The sequence below is a fragment of the Dipteris shenzhenensis genome, chromosome 31 (assembly GCF_047967505.1).
Source record: "Dipteris shenzhenensis isolate YYH24624 ecotype China chromosome 31, Dip_SZ_1.0, whole genome shotgun sequence".
Taxonomy (NCBI): Eukaryota; Viridiplantae; Streptophyta; class Polypodiopsida; order Gleicheniales; family Dipteridaceae; genus Dipteris; species Dipteris shenzhenensis.
The window spans coordinates 15,605,767-15,624,178 of NC_141626.1; the positions used below are offsets into that span (position 1 = coordinate 15,605,767).

Below are 18,412 nucleotides of genomic sequence, written 5' to 3' on the forward strand. Positions count from 1 at the left end.
CACCTCTCAGAGCAGGATCACAGAGTTCTTCCCATTGAGTGACATTGATCGTCCAACTCTAGCCGCAGACGTGATAGAGACCCCGACTTGACGACTGCAGCGCGACACACGAGACATCGAGGGGACACACAGATCGCTTTGGGGGACCTCCCGTCATTGTTTAGACCCAGGATACGTCCCATGGGAGTCATGGTGGCTCTGGTCTTGCGTCGAGCCTCCTCCAGGAGAATGAGACGCATGGCACCCCTTGACGGACGCTAGCGTCCCACCACCGGCTATGCACCAGCCAGGGCGACATGACATACGGAGGATTCTGCTCCACCGCTCCAGTTTTCTTTTCATTGTCACACCCAGATGTATTTGATTATGTATGATCAGACTTAGGATTCAGCACGGGTGATGATGCTCGTTTTAGTAGCTTCACCCTTACTGTGATTTGTATCAGGTTTTCTTTCAGTCTTATAGACCCATCGGTCTTCCGAAGACTCTAATAAACTTCCTTCTTTCTTTTTTTCTCTCCCCCCCCCTAGCCCCCTCCGCCCAGCCCGCCCTCCCTTGCCCAGCCCTACCGGCTGTCCCCCCCCCCCCGGGCCTACCTTCTTCCAGCCCCGCGGGCTCTCCAAGCTCTCGTGCGGGCTGTGTGCTGTCTCATCGGGCTGCTGGCTGCTGCACCAGCCTCCTCCACTGCTACGAGGGCCATCGGTGCCCCTTGCATCACCCCTGCCACCTTGCGTCAACATGGGCGCCTCTTGCGCCATCCTCGCCACCTAAGGGGCTGCCTCTACCTCAAAACTGATCCACAGGCCCAGTAGACGACTGGATCAGCCGGCGGCTCACTTGCAGACTTTTGGCTGGCCTTGCCTGGCCACATGGCAGGCTGCCACTGGCCCAAACAGGCCTGCCCATCATCAGCCTCAATTCCCAGCCCCTAGGCCTCCATAACGTTTCCTATCTTTTCTGTCTGCAACAGAGCTGCCTTTGTTCCGCCCTGTTCAGGTCTTCCAACCAGTCTGTACTGAGGTTTCTTTGAACATGCTTGTCCTCTCCCTCTACATGATTGAGATGTGGCAACACAGAGAGACCTTACTGAGATAGATCAAATAGCAGGAGGTGGTAGTGCCCTAAGAGACAGAGATAGGCCAAGCACGGCGACATGTCATAGACTTCTACACAGGCCCATGACATAGTGGAGTGAAGGAGGAGGAGCTAGCTAATATGAGGGCAAAGGATCAGCGAGATGAGGCGAGCAGAGCTGTGGAGCAAGACACAGAGACCACACACGATGCACAAGGTGACCAAAGCATGCATGATGGAAGTCCAGCCCATCTCAGCTACACAATATCTTTGCATCCAATCAGAGAGTCACCATGGCATCAAGATCATAGATGACACCTGATCCTATCTCTTGTCATCTCAAGATTTTTGAGTTTTGTGTTTTTGTGTTTCGAGTACTAGTTTTGAGTTGTTTCGAGTACTAGTTTTGAGATTCTTAGTATAGTACTCAGCAAGTGCCTTAGCGAGCCTTTTGCCTTAGCCCATAGTAGCTTATATGAGTTACTTTTTTCTCATTGTACCTTGTCTCATAGGCCCGCTAGGCCTCCCAAAGACATCTCTCTCTCTCTCTCTCTCTCTCTCTCTCTCTCTCCGCCTCCCATTATGAAATATATAGTTAATACAAATTTCTTCATAGAATGCTGCTCCTCTCTCCTAGGCATTTGTTGAACTCCCATGGCCAGCTGCTCCATTCTGATAATTTTCCATTCTTTTGCCTTTGCCAAGTCAACTGCTTCCTGGAAAGTGGCTACAGGCTTCAATTCCAATTTCATTCGTAGAGAGTCGAGCTATGAACTTCTCATTTTCTTAGCATGGAAGGTGGTTGCTCATTCCCTAATGCCATGTACCATCGATCCCACAAGCGACTGAACTCCTGGATGTAAGAATCAAGGGAACCCTTTTGCACAAAATTCTGGATCTCATGCCATAATTTGTCCGGGTCTTCTACCCTCTTGTAATGTTGTAAAAAGGCAAGACAGCCAATCTTCATCAACTGTGGTTTATGCAGCCCCCCAGAGTCTGCGCTAGCGTAGACTCTATGAAACCAAAAAAAAGGGGGGGGCTCAGCAGCCCCCAAAGTCTGCGCTAGCGCAGACTCTATGAAACCAAAAACAAGGGGAGGGCCACACGGGGGTGCAAATGAGCGAGACTAAGGGCTGCCAAAATGGTGTGCAATGGGCTGGAAAAATACCCCATGGCGTGGTGTTTCCGTGTGTGAAATCTGGGTTCAAACGGGGTCTAGTTTGGGTCCCAAACAAATGAATTACAAGGGGTTAAAGTAGGGGTAAAATTTTCTTTGTGGGGGGATGCATTTATTGGGAGAGACCCCCTCTCTTGGCTATAAAAGAAGGGGGCTATTCCTTGATGGGACACGCTCATTGCCAAATCAAAGGTCACCTCTACTGTTGCCTGAGTGGCCTCATAAGCATGGAACCATCTCCTAGCCTCATCTTGTACACAGTGTGTAAAAATCCTCAGCATAAATATTGGATCCTGTTGATTCTTAATTAAACAAGTGATCTCCAATTGCTCCATGGACTTTTCAGCATCCTCACAAGGTGTCCTGTGAAACAAAGGAAAATCTTGAGCCATGATTCCTATAATCAACCACCAATGATTTCGGTCTTGTAAACTAAAGGTCCGGCCAAAGACCGATCCTCCGTTGAGGCACCAAAAACGTGATGAGACCGGTACCCTGAAATGCCTTTATAGCCACAGCCACAGCCACGTTTACAACCAGATCGAGAAGAAACATAATCCCATCATAACATCAAATCACCAAACCGGAAAACACCATGCACCAAGAACTACCAACCACTGTATATCAGAAAAGACAATAATCACTGGAGCATATGGCAATCATGAACTTTTAGAAAACACGGACTCATAAGGAAAACCCCGTGTAGGCTTAGATAGAACTTTGCTGCCAATAAGATCGATTGAATGCCAAGAAGCTTGGACGGAACCTTGGACCTTGCTTCCAATGTTTAAGCTGCCTTTTTCCTCTAGAGACAACCAAAGGAACCCTCTTCAAAAAATTCACCACTTACTTTTTTTGCTATTGCCAAGAAGCTAGTTTTCAACACATCACCATATGGGTCCCAATCCCTGGCTCATTACAAGCAACTATATGCTGTTGAGAGCATGGCTAACCACCTTCATGCCTCCTTGATCACCAAACTCCTTTGTTTTGTGCTGCTGTGGCTTTTGAGCTGTCTAGAAAACAACCTTGAGACCAGGCTTCACCATTCACCGATACTCCTTGGCGGCATCAACGATCAGAATTGTCTGCTTTCTTCAAGCATGTTCTCATGAGGTCGCAATTGGTTTGGATGCGCCTTCCAAGGCTTCACGCATACTCAAAACCCAGCACTGCCGACAACCTGTATCTGCTCGTCAAGTATGAAGTCCACGAACTTTAGGAACTATAGATGGCACAAGAAGGCGGCTCCCACAACCAAACCGGCTTCCTATTGTCACCTGCGACTTTCCTTAAAGAGCAATTGCCTGTGAAGTGAAGTCTTCCACCCTATATCTCTTCGATATGAGCAAAAGGTTGCTCACGCACTAAGATTCGCCCTCCTACAGAACTTCCATAGCGAATTGAGAAAAGCCGTCCATCATCAATTGGAGCCAACAAGAGGCTTCCAAGAATCCAAGATGAAAACAACAGCTTTCTTTGCTTCCGGCGCAACACTAGTCCAAAGCCCATGGTCCACTGCAGGGAGGAAAGTCCTTTGCTTCTACCATAAACCCCTCTGAAACGAGCATAAGCTCATGAAACCATGATCAGCTGCCCTCTTCAACGTGAGACGAGCAAGAAGATGAACCTAAACTGGTCCGTCCACCCCTCTTATAGAGATCGAACCAGTAGTTCCACTAATCCACATCCCTCCTTTTTCATGCAAATCCTTGGCCATCGATTGGCTCCTTTTTTTCCACCAATGAGAGTCTCTCTGTTTACTTCACTTTTCCACTCTTTTAGTGGTCCTCTACCCTTTGTTGTAGACATGCGAAGTACTTTTTTTTCAAGAAAATTTCTTCATTAAGTATGAATGAAAACCGTGAGAGCAAGCTCAAATGCGGAAGTACATCATGCAATGCATGAGGGAAAAAAACAGCTCAAAATGTGCTAATAAAAAACCAAGGCGGAGGCTGAAAATGCCACCCCAACCTTGAGGGAGACTCAGAGAAGAAAGGAGATCCTCTCCAAACTCTGGAAAAAGTAACTCTCTTGGCGATAGCTGCTCTGGAGGATCCCTGCATGCTTGCCCATATGGCCATTAGAGTGTGTACTGTGTCAGTTCAAATACTGGCCATAACCTGGGAAGGGTGAACCTGAATACCCTCCATCGCCTCTGTACACCTGGCTCTCCAAATCTGCAATGCTAGCTAGAATCTCCCACGACGTGTCTACTGAGGCATGAGCAGCTCTGAAAGGAGTGAAGGGAACATCCTGGGGGCAAGACTCCACTGAGTGTCGCCGTACAATGAGAGCTGGATTTGGATCATGTCCCTTGAAAAACACCTGAGGACGAAGTACTTCTTATCTACAGTCTTTCCGAAAAAGCATGGGTTCTCCTTTGGCTTCCTCAGTGACCACATTTTTTCCCATTTCATTGCCCCTTCAATTGCTAGTGCTCCCTAGAGGATTTTTCTCGTATTTTGAGCCCGTTGATGCCGAGGTTCCAAGGTCTATATCCAAGCTCCCAATGGCATCCAATCACCAAATTGGCCACAAAGTTCATGTCATCATTTCCTGCAATCAGGGTTCTCCATACAAGCACTTTTATTTATTAAATATATAGTTAATACCAAACATCGTTTTCAAAAAAATAGAAGACTACCCTATCCATGCTTAGCTACATGTGTACCTATCAGTGCTAGTTCCTCCTATGCATGAGTGCTCTTATACATGACATACATAGCATTTTCCTTCTTGTACAAAAAGATATCAGTTGCACAAAAAAAGCCCATCAGCAGCGCCCTCCTTTTGTTGGCGGCGCTCCTCGCTACCATTTGCTAGCGCAGGAGATACGAGGGACAAAAGGGACGGAGAGGGAGGGACGAGGATGATGGGAGCTGACGAGAGCAAACAAGCTGAAAGAGAGAGAGAGAGAGAGAGAGAGAGAGGGGGGGGGGGATGGAACTCCTTTTTTTAGTGAGTATTTTTACTTTCATAGCAAAAACAAATGGCATAATTTTAATAATAATGCTTATGTTTCTCTTAATATTAAAGTGAGGATGTGGAAGAAAATCCAGTGTACTTTATTGACATGTCACACTAACCTTTTTGAGTATGCGATACTTTCTGGTGCATGAAGTTGATGAAAGAGGATGGAGAGTTTGTGTACTTCAAAGATGAGTCTGATTTGGAAAGCTACTTGGCACCCTACTTCAAGGTTGATGACGAGTGGGAGAAAAATGTAAGGATCGATGCAGTCATCCCATAGTGTTTGCTTGAGGATATATGTTTTACCATGCAAATGTTTAACCGAAAATGTACTGTTAGTATTGCATTTAATGTAGGGAAAGAGATTTGTTAGCTTTTGTGCGTTTCTCTCCTAAGTAACATAAGGCAGAAAAATTCCCTCAAAAAGCACACCATCTTAGACACTCTGAACGTTTTATTGCATTCAAAAAACCGCTGAGTTTATGGTTCATTGTATTGTCTTTGTGATAGCATGCACCATACCGTATATAAAAATGCATGGTAGATAGACACTCTGAAAATGCATGGTGGATAGAAATGCTGAACAATTTATTACACTTTAAGAACTTGCTGAGATTATGTTTATTGTCTTGTTTTGGGGTAGCATGCACTAGACTACAGTGGATAGAAAACTGCACATTCTATCCCTATTTGTAACGAACCCCTTTGCTTCTCAATAAGTCCACTTTCTTTTTTTTCAAGAAAAGTACTTCATTAAGTATGAATAAAACCGCAGAGCAAGCTCAATAAGTTCACTGCTTATCACACCCTCTAAATACATGTCAGTTCCTGTCCACAGACTTGGTCTTCTGCCTTATGCATCCCCACCACTAGATGTCCTACACCATCACCTCTTCTCTGCTCAATGCAGCCCCTCCTGGTCTGTATTTCTTCCACTTCAGTTTTGTTCACAGGCTGGATGGAAGATCAGAGGTGCTGTGGTACCAGGATTTTCTCGGTTTTCTTTCGGCACTAGATCTGAGAGATCTCAACAACGGAAGCGAAATGGAAGAAGGTGAGAGAGAGGGAGAGCCAGAAGATAGAGTCACACAAGTTTTGGTAGGTGCAGAACACCCTAATCTTTTATGTCATCCATATATATGTGTGTTTAATATTGTATATAACCGGGGTTAAGGTACAGTGGCCTTTAACCCCCACAACCTCCCACTTAAAGGCCAATGTGCTTTTAAAGAAGAACAACCAATAAGCATACTATCCAATGCTTATCAAAACATGACGATACTCAAACTGCTGACTAGGTAGACTCTTTGTCAGCATATCTGCAGGGTTATCATCTGTATGAACCTTGACAAGTTCTATGCGCTTGTCCTCAAGTACCTCCCTGATCTAATGGTACTTGACCTCAATGTGTTTAGTCTTCGCATGAAAGACCGGATTCCGTGCTAGCTGAATAGCACTCATGGAATTACTATGCAATGTCGGTACACCTGTATGAATCCCCAAATCTCTCACTAGCCGATCAAGCCATATAGCCTCCTTGCAACCCTCTGTGGTTGCTGCAACATACTCGGCCTCTATAGTAGACAAAGCAACGCACTTCTATGCACGAGACATCCACGACACTGCACCACCTGGAATCACTATGCAATGTCAGTACACCTGTATGAATCCCCAAATCTCTTACTAGGCGATCAAGCCATATAGCCTCCTTGCAACCCTATGTGGCTGCAACATACTCGGCCTTTGTAGTAGACAAAGCAATGCACTTCTGTGTGCGAGACATCCACGACACTGCACCACTTGCAAAGGTGAACACATAACCAGAAGTGGATCTCCTGCTATCCACATGCTCTACATAGTCTGAATCGGTGTACCCAAATACACGCATCTCTCCTCTCCAAAGCAGATACACACCTCCTTGGTACCCTTCATGTACCTCATGATGCACTTAAACTGCCTCTTTCCTGGATTAGTCATATACCGGCTAACAACTCCCACTAATCTCCGATCAAGTAGCTATCATAGCATACATAAGACTCCCAACCGCTGATGCATAAGGAACCTTGGTCATCATGACTCTCTCCTTATCTGATTTGGGACTATCTGCCTGACTTAGTTCCACATATGGAGGCAATGGAGTACTTATTGTCTTCCCCCCTTCTATATTGAAACGCTGCAATACTTTTGTAAGCAATACTTTTGTAAGATACTCCTTCTGTGAAAGCCAAAGGAGTTTCCTACTCTGGTCACGCGTGATGCGCATACCAAGAATATGACCTGCAGGTCCCAAATCCTTCATGTTAAAGCCCTCATGCAACTTGGCCTTCAATGCATCAAGCTCATAAGTGTTCTTGCTGGCCAATAGCATATTATCCACATAAAGTGCCAGTAGTATCAGGTTGTTATTCTTAGCCCTTTTAGTGTAGAGGTTGTGATTAATCTCACTTCTTCTGAACCCTGGGACCGAATGAAAGCATCAAACTTGTGATACCATTCTCTAGGCGCTTGCTTAACACCATAGAGACTCTTTTTCAGCTTGCAAACCAAATGCTCTTTGCCATTTTCTTCAAATCCTTTCGGCTGTATCATGTAAATTTCCTCATGCAAATCCCCATGCAAGAAAGCTGTCTTGACATCCATCTGCATAAGCTCCATATCCTGTATTGCCACAAGTCCAAGTGCACATCTAAGTGTGGTCATCTTCACAACTGGAGAGAATATCTCATCAAAGTCCACATCCTTCTCTTGCTTAAATCCTTTAGCAATCAAACGGGCCATGTACTTAGGCACATCATCACCTGTGGCCTTTATCTTGTAGACCATCTGCATAAGTTCCATATCCTTTGTTGCCACAAGTCCAAGTGCACATCTAAGTGTGGTCATCTTTACAACTGGAGAGAATATCTCATCAAATCTCATCAAAGTCCACACCCTTCTCTTGCTTGAACCCTTTAGCAACCAAACGGGCGTTGTACTTAGGCACATCATCACCTGTGATCTTCATCTTGGAGACCCATTTACATGGCAATGCTTTGTTTCCATGTGGCAAAGAAACCAAGTCCCGAGTCTTATTCTTTATGAGTGAACTCATCTCTGATTGCATAGCATACTCCCACTTGCGCTAATCCTCGCGCATCATAGCCTCTCTGTAGCAAGAAGGCTCCCCGCAATCAGTAAGCATCACATAGTCTACCTTTGAAACAAATCTCTCAAGCGGTCTAGACACTCTAGATGTTCTTCTCAAGGGCATTTCAGCTTGTTGTCTTGCCTGCATATCAGCCAAATTTGGCTCATTATTGCCACCAATAGATGATCCATCATCTGCCCTCTGTGGGAGTACCTGGTGGCACCATTTCCTTCACATTCGGTGCATGGACAGCTTGCTGTCTATCAACATATGCTGGTGGATTCACATCCTGTAAAGTGATTCTCCTCATTTTCACATCCTTAATGGTTGTCCTATGCATCTTCTTCTCATTGAAGACCACATCATGGCTTCGTATGATTTTCTTTGCTTCTGGATCCTAGAGATGATAGTCCATCTTTCCACTTTCACCATAACCTAGAAAGATGCATTTCTTAGACTTAGGATCTAGCTTCTTCCGAAGCTCTTTTGGCACATGTGCATATGCTTCACATCCAAATATACGCAAATGAGAGTAAGAGGGCTTCTTGCCACTCCATGCCTCTTCAGGAATACCCATCCAAACTCTTGCTAGGTGATCTATTGATCACATGCACTGCAGTCTTCATTGCCGCAACCCAAAAACCACCAGAAAGACTTGCATGGGAAAGCATACATTACAACCTTTCCTGAATGGTGCGGTTCATCTGCTCTGCAAATGGATTTTGCTCTGGAGTACGAGGGGACATGAGCTCCCTCTTGATGCCACGTGTATCATAGAAATGCTGAAAGTCATGAGAGATATATTCTCCACCATTATCAGTCCGTAGGCATTTAAGCGTTCTACGTGACTGATTTTCAGCCAAAGCCAACCATTTTTGAAATACCTAGAACACATCACTTTTCCAAGCTATAGCATAAGTCCTCACTTTCCTAGTTGCATCATCGATGAATGTCACATAGTATTCAGCCCCGCCTAATGACTGTGGGACCACATACATCTGAATGCACTGGATCAAGCTTTTCAAGCTCTTTCTTTCCTCTTATTTTATGGGCTGATTTAGTTTGCTTCCCATAGAGACAATGCTCACAAAATTCAAAGTCAGAAAAACTCAAATGCGGTACATAACCCAAACGGTATAAGAGTTTCTGGTTCATGTGCCCTAACCTGCAATGCCATAAAGAAGTACCTGGCTGCTCGGTTATTGTAACAACATGATTAGACACCCCTGATATATGTAAGGGATACAAAGTCCCACACTTGGCACCCCTAGTCAAAACCATAGAGCCCCTGTTGAATTTTTCAACTCTGAAAGTCAAAAGTGGTCTGAAAACTAGCATCATCTAGTTGATCCGTTGAAATGAGACTCTTGGTCAGCTTAGGTACATATCTCACATTATTCAAAATAAATGCAGACCCATTTGCAAAAGAAAACTTTATGTCACTTGCTTCCACTATGTCACATGCATAGTTATTTTGAAGATGCACACAACTTGTCTTTCCACTGTTATAAGTAGAAAACCGTTCCTATGGGGAGTAACATGGAATGAAGCACCAGAATCCAAAATCCAATCCTAGGAATATGCATCATCTGAAGTGGTAAGTAAGTCTGCAGGTAGACTAGACACGAAGAGAATTTCATTGTCACTATCATCAGTGACTGCATTAATCTCCTCGATCTTCATTTTTCCTTTGTTCTCCCTTGAACTCTGTTCCTTCTTATTTGCACCTCAATTTGCATTATTTTTCTCATTCTTTTGCTCCCTTTTTAGCTTGTAGCAATTCTTTTTCATGTGTAGTCCTTCTTGCCACAGTGGTAATACTCATTGTTTCGTGTTCTGGATTTGCTACGAGACTTTCCTCTTTCTTGGGACTTCCCCCTAAATTGTGATCTGTCCCTTTGCACATTTAAGGCTGCATCCTTCTTGTTGCCATCCATAGACTTCCGTCTAATCTCCTTGGCCAACAAGCTACCCACAACATCATCAAACTTTAGTACTCTACCAAGTGTAGAGTTAGTGACAGCTGTACGGAAGGTATCCCATGAGGATGGCAATGAACAAAAGAGAAATATTGCCTTAGTCTCCACATCAAAATTCATCTTTTGGGCCTGAAGCTGGTTGATAATAATATTGAATTCATTCAAGAGACCCCTTTCTTTATCTGCAGCTCAAACAATCTCTTCATTAGGTAAACTTTATTAGAGGCAATTTCTTTCTCATAAGTGACACATAATTTCTTCCACAAATCTTTAGTAGTCTGCTCATTTACTATCGTGAAATAAACTGACTCTGCAAGATGAAGTCTTACAGTAGACTTTGCTAATGCATGCAGCTCATTTCAATCATCCTCAGACATATCTGTAGGCTTAGCTTCAATCCTTGCCAAGGGTTTAATCTACTTCTTTTGAATAAGTATATCCTTTATCTGTTCTTTTTATAAAGAAAAGTTTGTCCCATCAAACTTTTTAATACATTTTTAAGACATGGAAGACGATGTCATGATGCAAATGAAACAAAATCCCAAATGCTAGTACGTGCAAGAGAGAAATCACATCAACTACTAGGCACACCCAATATGTCTGCCTTAATGAAGGATAGTGTCACCAAAACTCAAGGCTCAAAGCATCAAAATGCATCTGACTCATGTGCATATACTATGCATCCATATGAGCAAGTCTGGCCCAAAAGAAAATGTCAACCCACAATGATGAAACAATGACGAATATAATGCCAATAAGAGCCAAATGCCTCAAGCATAAACACCGTCCATGGGCATAAGCATCAATTATGTCTCATCCAAGAGATCATAGCACGACCTGTGCATCCAGTGCAATATGTCAAAGCTGTCCCTTAGCATAAAATAGCATCTGTGTGCTAAACGTCCATCAATAAAGCATCCCACAAGGCAATCTGGGCCTATCAGCGCATCCAACAAGGATCTCCAAATGGACTGTAAAGCATCCACTGCAACCCAATGCAAACCACAAATGAGCGCACACGGCTCAGACTGCAACCAGAGTGATTTGCATAAGGTATATCCAAGAAATCACGGCCCCACGGTAATGACCGCTAGTGAAAATAGAACCTGGGATATCTCAAAACATGGGCGTCACTGCATAATCGAACTCAGCAAGACAATCTGCAAATATCTCTCTTCTGCCACAACTCCAAAATCTCATCCAAGGATTGAGTAAGAGCGAGTCAACCTTTGCATTTCTTTGTAAAAATGAATCTTAGGAAACTTAACCTTAGCCAAAATGCCACATGGCAATCAATGAGAAGGTCTTGGAAACTTTGAGAAATTTCCTTCAAAGAGACGACGGAAAAACACAGAGAATCACAACTCCCTCGATTCTTCACGGAATGGCAAAGTAGCTTATAAACATATGTTTGAGGCAGTCCCGGATCCAACGGTACAAACAGCTCTGCAAATGGAGGCCTGGATGTTGAGTTTCCACTCACACATGAAATCACGGAATGAAGACGTTGGAGTAGACAAAGCTTCACTACAGCTTCATAACTTCACGGAATGGGAAGTAGCTTCACAGATAGAAGTTTTGGATTGCTCTAAATCCACTCGGAGTGTCTGAACTACAAATGGTGGCGTGGATATGGAGATCCAACATACAAAATCCGCGTAGAAAATTGAATTTCGTCACTTTTTGCAGGAGCTGTAACTTTTGACTGAAAGCTCGGATGATAGAGATGTCAAAACGAAAAACAAAGTACTCAAAGTCTTCTACAACTTTGCTTTAGATCTCAGGGCAAGATTTAGCTTTTAGAAAAATATATCTTTATCACAAGACTCTCATGTTTAAAATAGCGTGTCTTTTTGCCTCCAAAATCACCTGCTGGCTTGCAAAAACCACTCAGAGAACCTTTCAAAGGTTTCTACAAGGTTTCTGCACATCAGGATGTAGATAAAGACATCCATCGGAGCTTCTCCTTCCTCCCATAGAGCTGTAGCACCAGACTTTGAGCTCCAGGCTCACACTCGGGCTCAGTTAGAACACCCGTGCTCTGATATCAGTTGAGAGATCTCAACAACGGAAGCGGAATGGAAGAAGGTGAGAGAGAGGGAGAGTCAGAAGATAGAGTCACACAAGTTTTGGTGGATGGAGAACACCCTAATCTTCTATGTCATCCATGTATATATGTGTTTGAGTTTTGTACATAACCGGGGTTAAGGTGCAGTGGCCTTTAACCCCCACAAGATCTCCTTCCCCACCACCTCTTCTCTACTCAATGCAGCCCCTTCTTCATGGCTTTTCTTCCACTTCAGCTCTGCCTCCAGTCTATTCATAGGATGGAGGGAAGCTCTGCATTCATTTCGCCCCTAATTAGCACCTGAGAGTTGCGCTGTGGTGCAAGGAATTTTGTCAGTTTATTCTCTTTCATTACTATTCTTTAGCTTGGTTTCGTTTTGTTTCTCTTAGTTTTAATTTAGTGTTTAGCTCTTTCAACCTCTTTGATTTTGTTCCTTTTTTTGTTCATTCTTTCATCCGCCCCTTCCCCTCTATGAGTTATTTAAGATTTGCTTTTTAGACATTTTAATTCACCACTCCCTCATTCATTCTTTTATATTACATTCTCACATTCATCACTCCTTCACTGTTCACTCAGGCATGCACACATTGACTCACATCACCTAGAAATCTCATCACAACAACGGAGTCGATCCTTTTTGCCCTTTATTACACATTTATTCACCGTATACTCCCTGATTCACTCACCTACAATCTCATCAACATTCAGGCAAAGCCACTTCCATGTGCTTCCCAATTTCTGCAAATGCATTCAAGACTTTCCTGCATATTCACCCTTCACTCCCTTTCATTGATGCTCCCCTCCTCTCGTTTACACATTCCATGCACTCTTTCTCCACACATTATCACTTCTTCACACACATGCTCTCACTCTCTCTCTTAGTCTTTGTTATGGAGTTTATTTTCCTATAATCTTTCTGGTGCAAGCTTTTTTGAAATCTCCATAAATGGCGAGCTTTCGCGAAAAGGTGTTTATACAAGCATGAGAATATCTTTGTGCATCATGTGTGTATAAAGGTGTTGAAGCATTATAAGCATGCGAATATGTCTGTGCGTCAACCCATTATGTCAAAAAATAACAAGGGAATAATGCAGCTTTATAGCAATCAAATGAGTAAAAGGATGTACAACATCACTAAAACGAAAGTGGGCACATTGTCCCAGGGCTGACAATACGGATCTGGGATAACACCAACTTTTGGACAACAACACATATAATATGAGCTAACACCTAATCCGGGATAAAAATATGGATGTCCTATTCAAATCGACCCAAGTCCCACATAAAATAGGGTTGCCTTCTCTGTCTCCAGGTTCAAGACCACATTCGCGCTGCAGGTCCACGTGTTTGGGATGTGCCTGCTTCGGGTCTAGGTACAGGTTTGTTTGGGACAACGTATCTACTTTGGGTTTGAGTGTACGAAACGAACCAAAATGTGGTCTCGGATGTATGAACCAGCTTGTCGTCCGTGTCTGATGTAATGAAGGTTAGGGTTAATTTGGTCCAAACTTGGCCTCCGTTACATCTAATCTAGTTTGGGTCCGGATCTGGGTCCATGTGTCTACTGCTTGTTCACTATTTGGGACGTGTCTGCTCTCAACCGGACACTGGATGAACCGGGCCGCTCTTTATGTCTACTCCGGGTCGGAGATCACCTGTCTGACTAAGCAATACAACAGTAGAATACTCTGATAGCAATAACAGAGAACTAATGCAAAACAGAACAATTGCACACCGATTGAAAGATACAAGGTGATCTTTATAGATCACAGTACAACGATCACGCATGTGATCTTCTCCTAGAATATAGGATCTAATGCTTTCAGTGCACATGATATATAATGGAGCTCTCCATGTGTTACTCCACGTGATGCTTTCCGAGATGCTAGGCTATGATTATGGTTGAGGGTCGTGGATGACCTGACATACCCCCCTTCAAACACGACCCTTGAGTCATGGGATGGTGAAAACAGGTTTGAGTTGATTCGTTTATGTGAAACCTTGCTAAGGAATGCTTGATACACCGAGAGAAGATTGGACCAGTTGGAAACGTGGTCGGGGAAGAGGCTTAGTGAGAATGTCTGCTGGCATATCAGATGTAAGTAGATAATGGACCATCAGAATTTAATCACGTACTTGATCTCGGATGTAATGATAGTGCAAATGGAAATGCTTTGTACGTGAATGCAATACTGGATTTTTAGGGTGCTTTGATTATCACACCAAAGAGGTGTGGGAGTGGAATCTGGAAGTTTAGAAAGGTCCTCAAGTAGTTGACGAAGCCAAATGATCTCCCTGGATGCAGCAGAGGCTGCAATGTATTCTGCCTCAGTAGAAGACATTGCAACCACTTTCTGAGGTTTGCTGAACCAACTGATTGCAGTCCCATTGATAAGAAAACAGCATCCAGTGACAGATCGGCCAGTATGAACATTTGTACCCCAATTGGCATCTGAATATGCATGTAGTTCAAATGAAGAGGAGGGCTGGCGTCGGAAAGTGAGACCAAAAGCTTGAGTACCACAAAGGTATCGTAGAATACGCTTGAGCAACTGCCAATGAATGGGAGATGGATTGGAACTATATTGAGAAAGAGAGATGACAGCAAATGCTATATCAGGTATGCAGCAAACCATAGTATAGAGAAGGCTTCCAAGTAAGCTGCGAAAGGGAAATTGAGGAGAAGCTTGACCAGAAGTGGGAGCAGCAGCTTTGAAGATAGAGATGGCACTAGGATCCATTGGAATAGAAGCTGAATTACATTGAGCCATGTTATACTTGGACAGCAAATCACGAACATATTTATGTTGAGAGAGGTGGAGGATACCAGCATCACAATCTTGAAAAATTTCCATGCCCAAGCAATAACCAATCTCGCCGAGATCAACCATGTCAAAATGAGTATGGAGACTATCTTTAACTTGTGCCAAAGTAATGACATCGTTGGCAAAGAGAATAATGTCATCCACATATAGAGTGAGCAGTACAATAGCAGAGGATTCATGAAAAATGTAAAGATTGGAATCTGCAGAGGAGATGAATCCATGAGTGTGGAGATAAGTGTCAATTTTCTGAAACCAAGAACGTGATGCTTGCTTCAGTCCATAAAGAGACTTGAGAAGACGATAAACATGCTGTGGACGAGAAGAGTCCTCATAGCCCGGTACTTGAAGCATGCAAATTTCTTCCTGAATGTCACCATGCAGGAATGCCGTTTTTACATCCATCTGATGGATATGAAGGTCCTCTTGTGTAGCATAAGCAAACAAAACTCGAATGGTACTTAGCTTGGCAACTGGAGAAAAAGTCGAGGCCGGCAACCTGAGAATACCCTTTGGCCACTAGTCGAGCTTTGTATTTAGAGAGAGAGCCATCTGCATGAAATTTCTTTTTGTATATCCACTTGCAAGGAATTGGTGACCTCTGAGGTGGTAATTCAGTAAGCATCCAAGTGGAGTTGCGAATGAGAGAAGCATATTCTTCGTCCATAGCTTGTTTCCAATATTGTGCTTCTGGGCCATTGATAGCTTCATCAAATGAAGCTGGTTCGGGTCCATTGTCAAGATGACAATAGGCTTGAGCTTGAAACCAAGGGCACTCTCCTGCATAAAAATTTCAGGCATTCTCGATTACCTTAGCAGATGGTTTTCGTGATCAAGGAGGAAGACGACCAAGTGGTATAGCATCGGGCTCTACCAGGAGAAGATCATCCATGTCACGGTAAACATCATTAAAAGCATCATGAATAGGGGAAGGAGAATCTGTTGCTGAACTTAATGGAATGGAGGAGGCGGCTTCAAATGAATCAAGTGAAGAGGAAACATCAGAGGAAGCCTGGTCAGGAATTGAGGATTCGGCATGAGCTATAGGAGTGTCAGAATGAGATTCCTCAGGCAAAACATCATCATCGTTCATGGCAAGATCAGGAAGATCATCATTACCAATGAGCTGAATGTCATGAAGTCCATTACCAGATGGAATAGCACGATCGAGAGGTACGCTTGGAAATTCAAAATGGGAAGACTTGCATTGTACCTGGAAAAATATTTTCAGAGAATATAACATCAGTGCTTAGGATCATGCGCGCTGCAGAAGGATCCCAAAGCTTATAGCCACATCGGTTTGTAAGATACCCAACAAATATGGCTTTGTGGCTGCGAGGATCAAACTTTGAACATTGTGAAACCGGTATCTTAGCAAAAGCCTGACAACCAAATACTCGAAGTGTGGAGACATCAGGTTTGGAACCATGCCACTGTTCATAGGGAGTTGAATTGGATAATGCTACAGTGGGTAATCGATTCTGCACATAAATGGCTGTGTGAACTGCCTCTTCGCAGAAACTTGCATCTAGATGACTTTCCACCAACATGGTTCGAGCTGCATTATCGGAAGTTTGATTTTTTCTTTCAGCGACTCCATTAAGCTGTGGAGTATATGGTATAGTGAGTTGGCGCTGAATGCCTTCTTGTTGACAAAACATCTGGAAATCATGAGCAAGATACTCCCCTCCATTATCTGATCGTAATGCCTTGAGCTTTCTACCAGTTTGCAGCTCTGCCATGCTTTTGTACTGTTGGAAGCATTGAAATGCTTCTAATTTTGTCTTTAGAAAATAAACTTCTGTCCATCTACTTGCATCATCAATAAAGGTCATATAGTACTTGCTGCCTTCTTTAGAAAGAATTGAAATAGGTCCACATAAATCAGAATGTAACTAAATCTAGAACATTTGTAGAACGAGGAGCATGATGATGAAAAGAGCATCTGGAATGCTTTCCGATGATACATGATTCACATGCTCCCAACCTTGGACTTTCAGCAAGTTAAGCCATTGACTAACTGTTTCTTGTGCATGTGACGAATAGTTTTGAAGTTCACGTGAGCCAAACGCTTGTGCCATGTATCAGTGTTGCTTGTGCTTGTAGCTAAGAAGACAACCTTTTGAATCTCAGAGGTATCCGTCAGTAAATACAACGAATGACGACGTATACCTTTAGCTACAAGCTCACGTGTGTCTTCCTGGCAAATGAGATATTCATCTGCTGTGAATTCAACTGACATGCCCATATCTGTCAACCTTGCTATTGAAATAAGATCTCTTTTTAATTTTGGAACATAAAGAACTCCACACAGTCGAAAAACATCACCAGTGGCTAACTGAAATTCTACATCACCTATTCCTTCAATATAGTGTTCAGTGTCATCACCCATTTGAACTGTTCGTTTTGAATGACAGTGCTTGAAAGAAATAAACCAATCAGAATGAAACGTCATATGCTGATTTGCCCTAGAATCGAGAATGAGATTTTCTATTGCTTGTACCTTTGATGGCTGACGTGAAGATGGAACCTCCTGAACATTGTGCATGCGAGGTTTGTCAAATGAAGAAGAATTCATAGTCAGCTCCTTGACTCGTTTCTCCAAATCAGCAAGCTTTCGTCTGCATTCAAATTCAAAGTGTCCATCTATGTTGCAATAGTAGCACTTGCCTTTCCGTCGATTGCTTCTGAAGTTCGAGGGAGATCTCTGCGTTCTTTCACCAAGAATTGGCTGGGGACCTTGTGTCACAAGTGCATGATTACTTTCACTGCTTGAAGACTGCATGCCTAGGTCAACTTTCATCATGTCTTCTTCAAAGAGAGCATCCGCAATTTCAAGTAAGCCCTTTATTTGCCATCAACGTACTTCTTACGCTATGCCATGAACTAGGAAGCGATTGGAAAGGCTTAAGCTTCTGTTTCTCAAGAGGAACCTTGCATGCATCGCCACAACATGCCAGCTGATCAAATAAATCCTTCATGTCCCGAACATGAGCACGCAAGTCCTTTCCTTCAGTGTATCGCAGATTTTCCAGCTTGTGGAAGATATGGAGTATCTTCATCTCCGAATGCTTCTCGTACCGTTGGATGAGCCACTCCTAGAGTTCAGCGCTCGTATCACAAGGTAGTTCCAAAATGATTTCTCTTTTGAGGCTAAGGCCAATTGCTGCCAAAGCCTTGTCCTCCTGA

General features: G+C 43.5%; 1 protein-coding gene across 4 annotated transcripts in view; it reads left to right on the forward strand.

Moving 5' to 3' along the window:
• LOC147881091 (uncharacterized) overlaps positions 1-18,412 on the forward strand; it is a 47,028-nt gene that overhangs the window by 5,783 nt on the left and 22,833 nt on the right. For all 4 annotated transcript variants that reach the window (XM_087369751.1, XM_087369752.1, XM_087369754.1 and 1 more), the window contains exon 5: positions 5,379-5,480. In XM_087369751.1, coding sequence (XP_087225877.1) covers positions 5,379-5,480 — 102 coding nt within the window. The remainder of the gene's footprint in view (positions 1-5,378; positions 5,481-18,412) is intronic.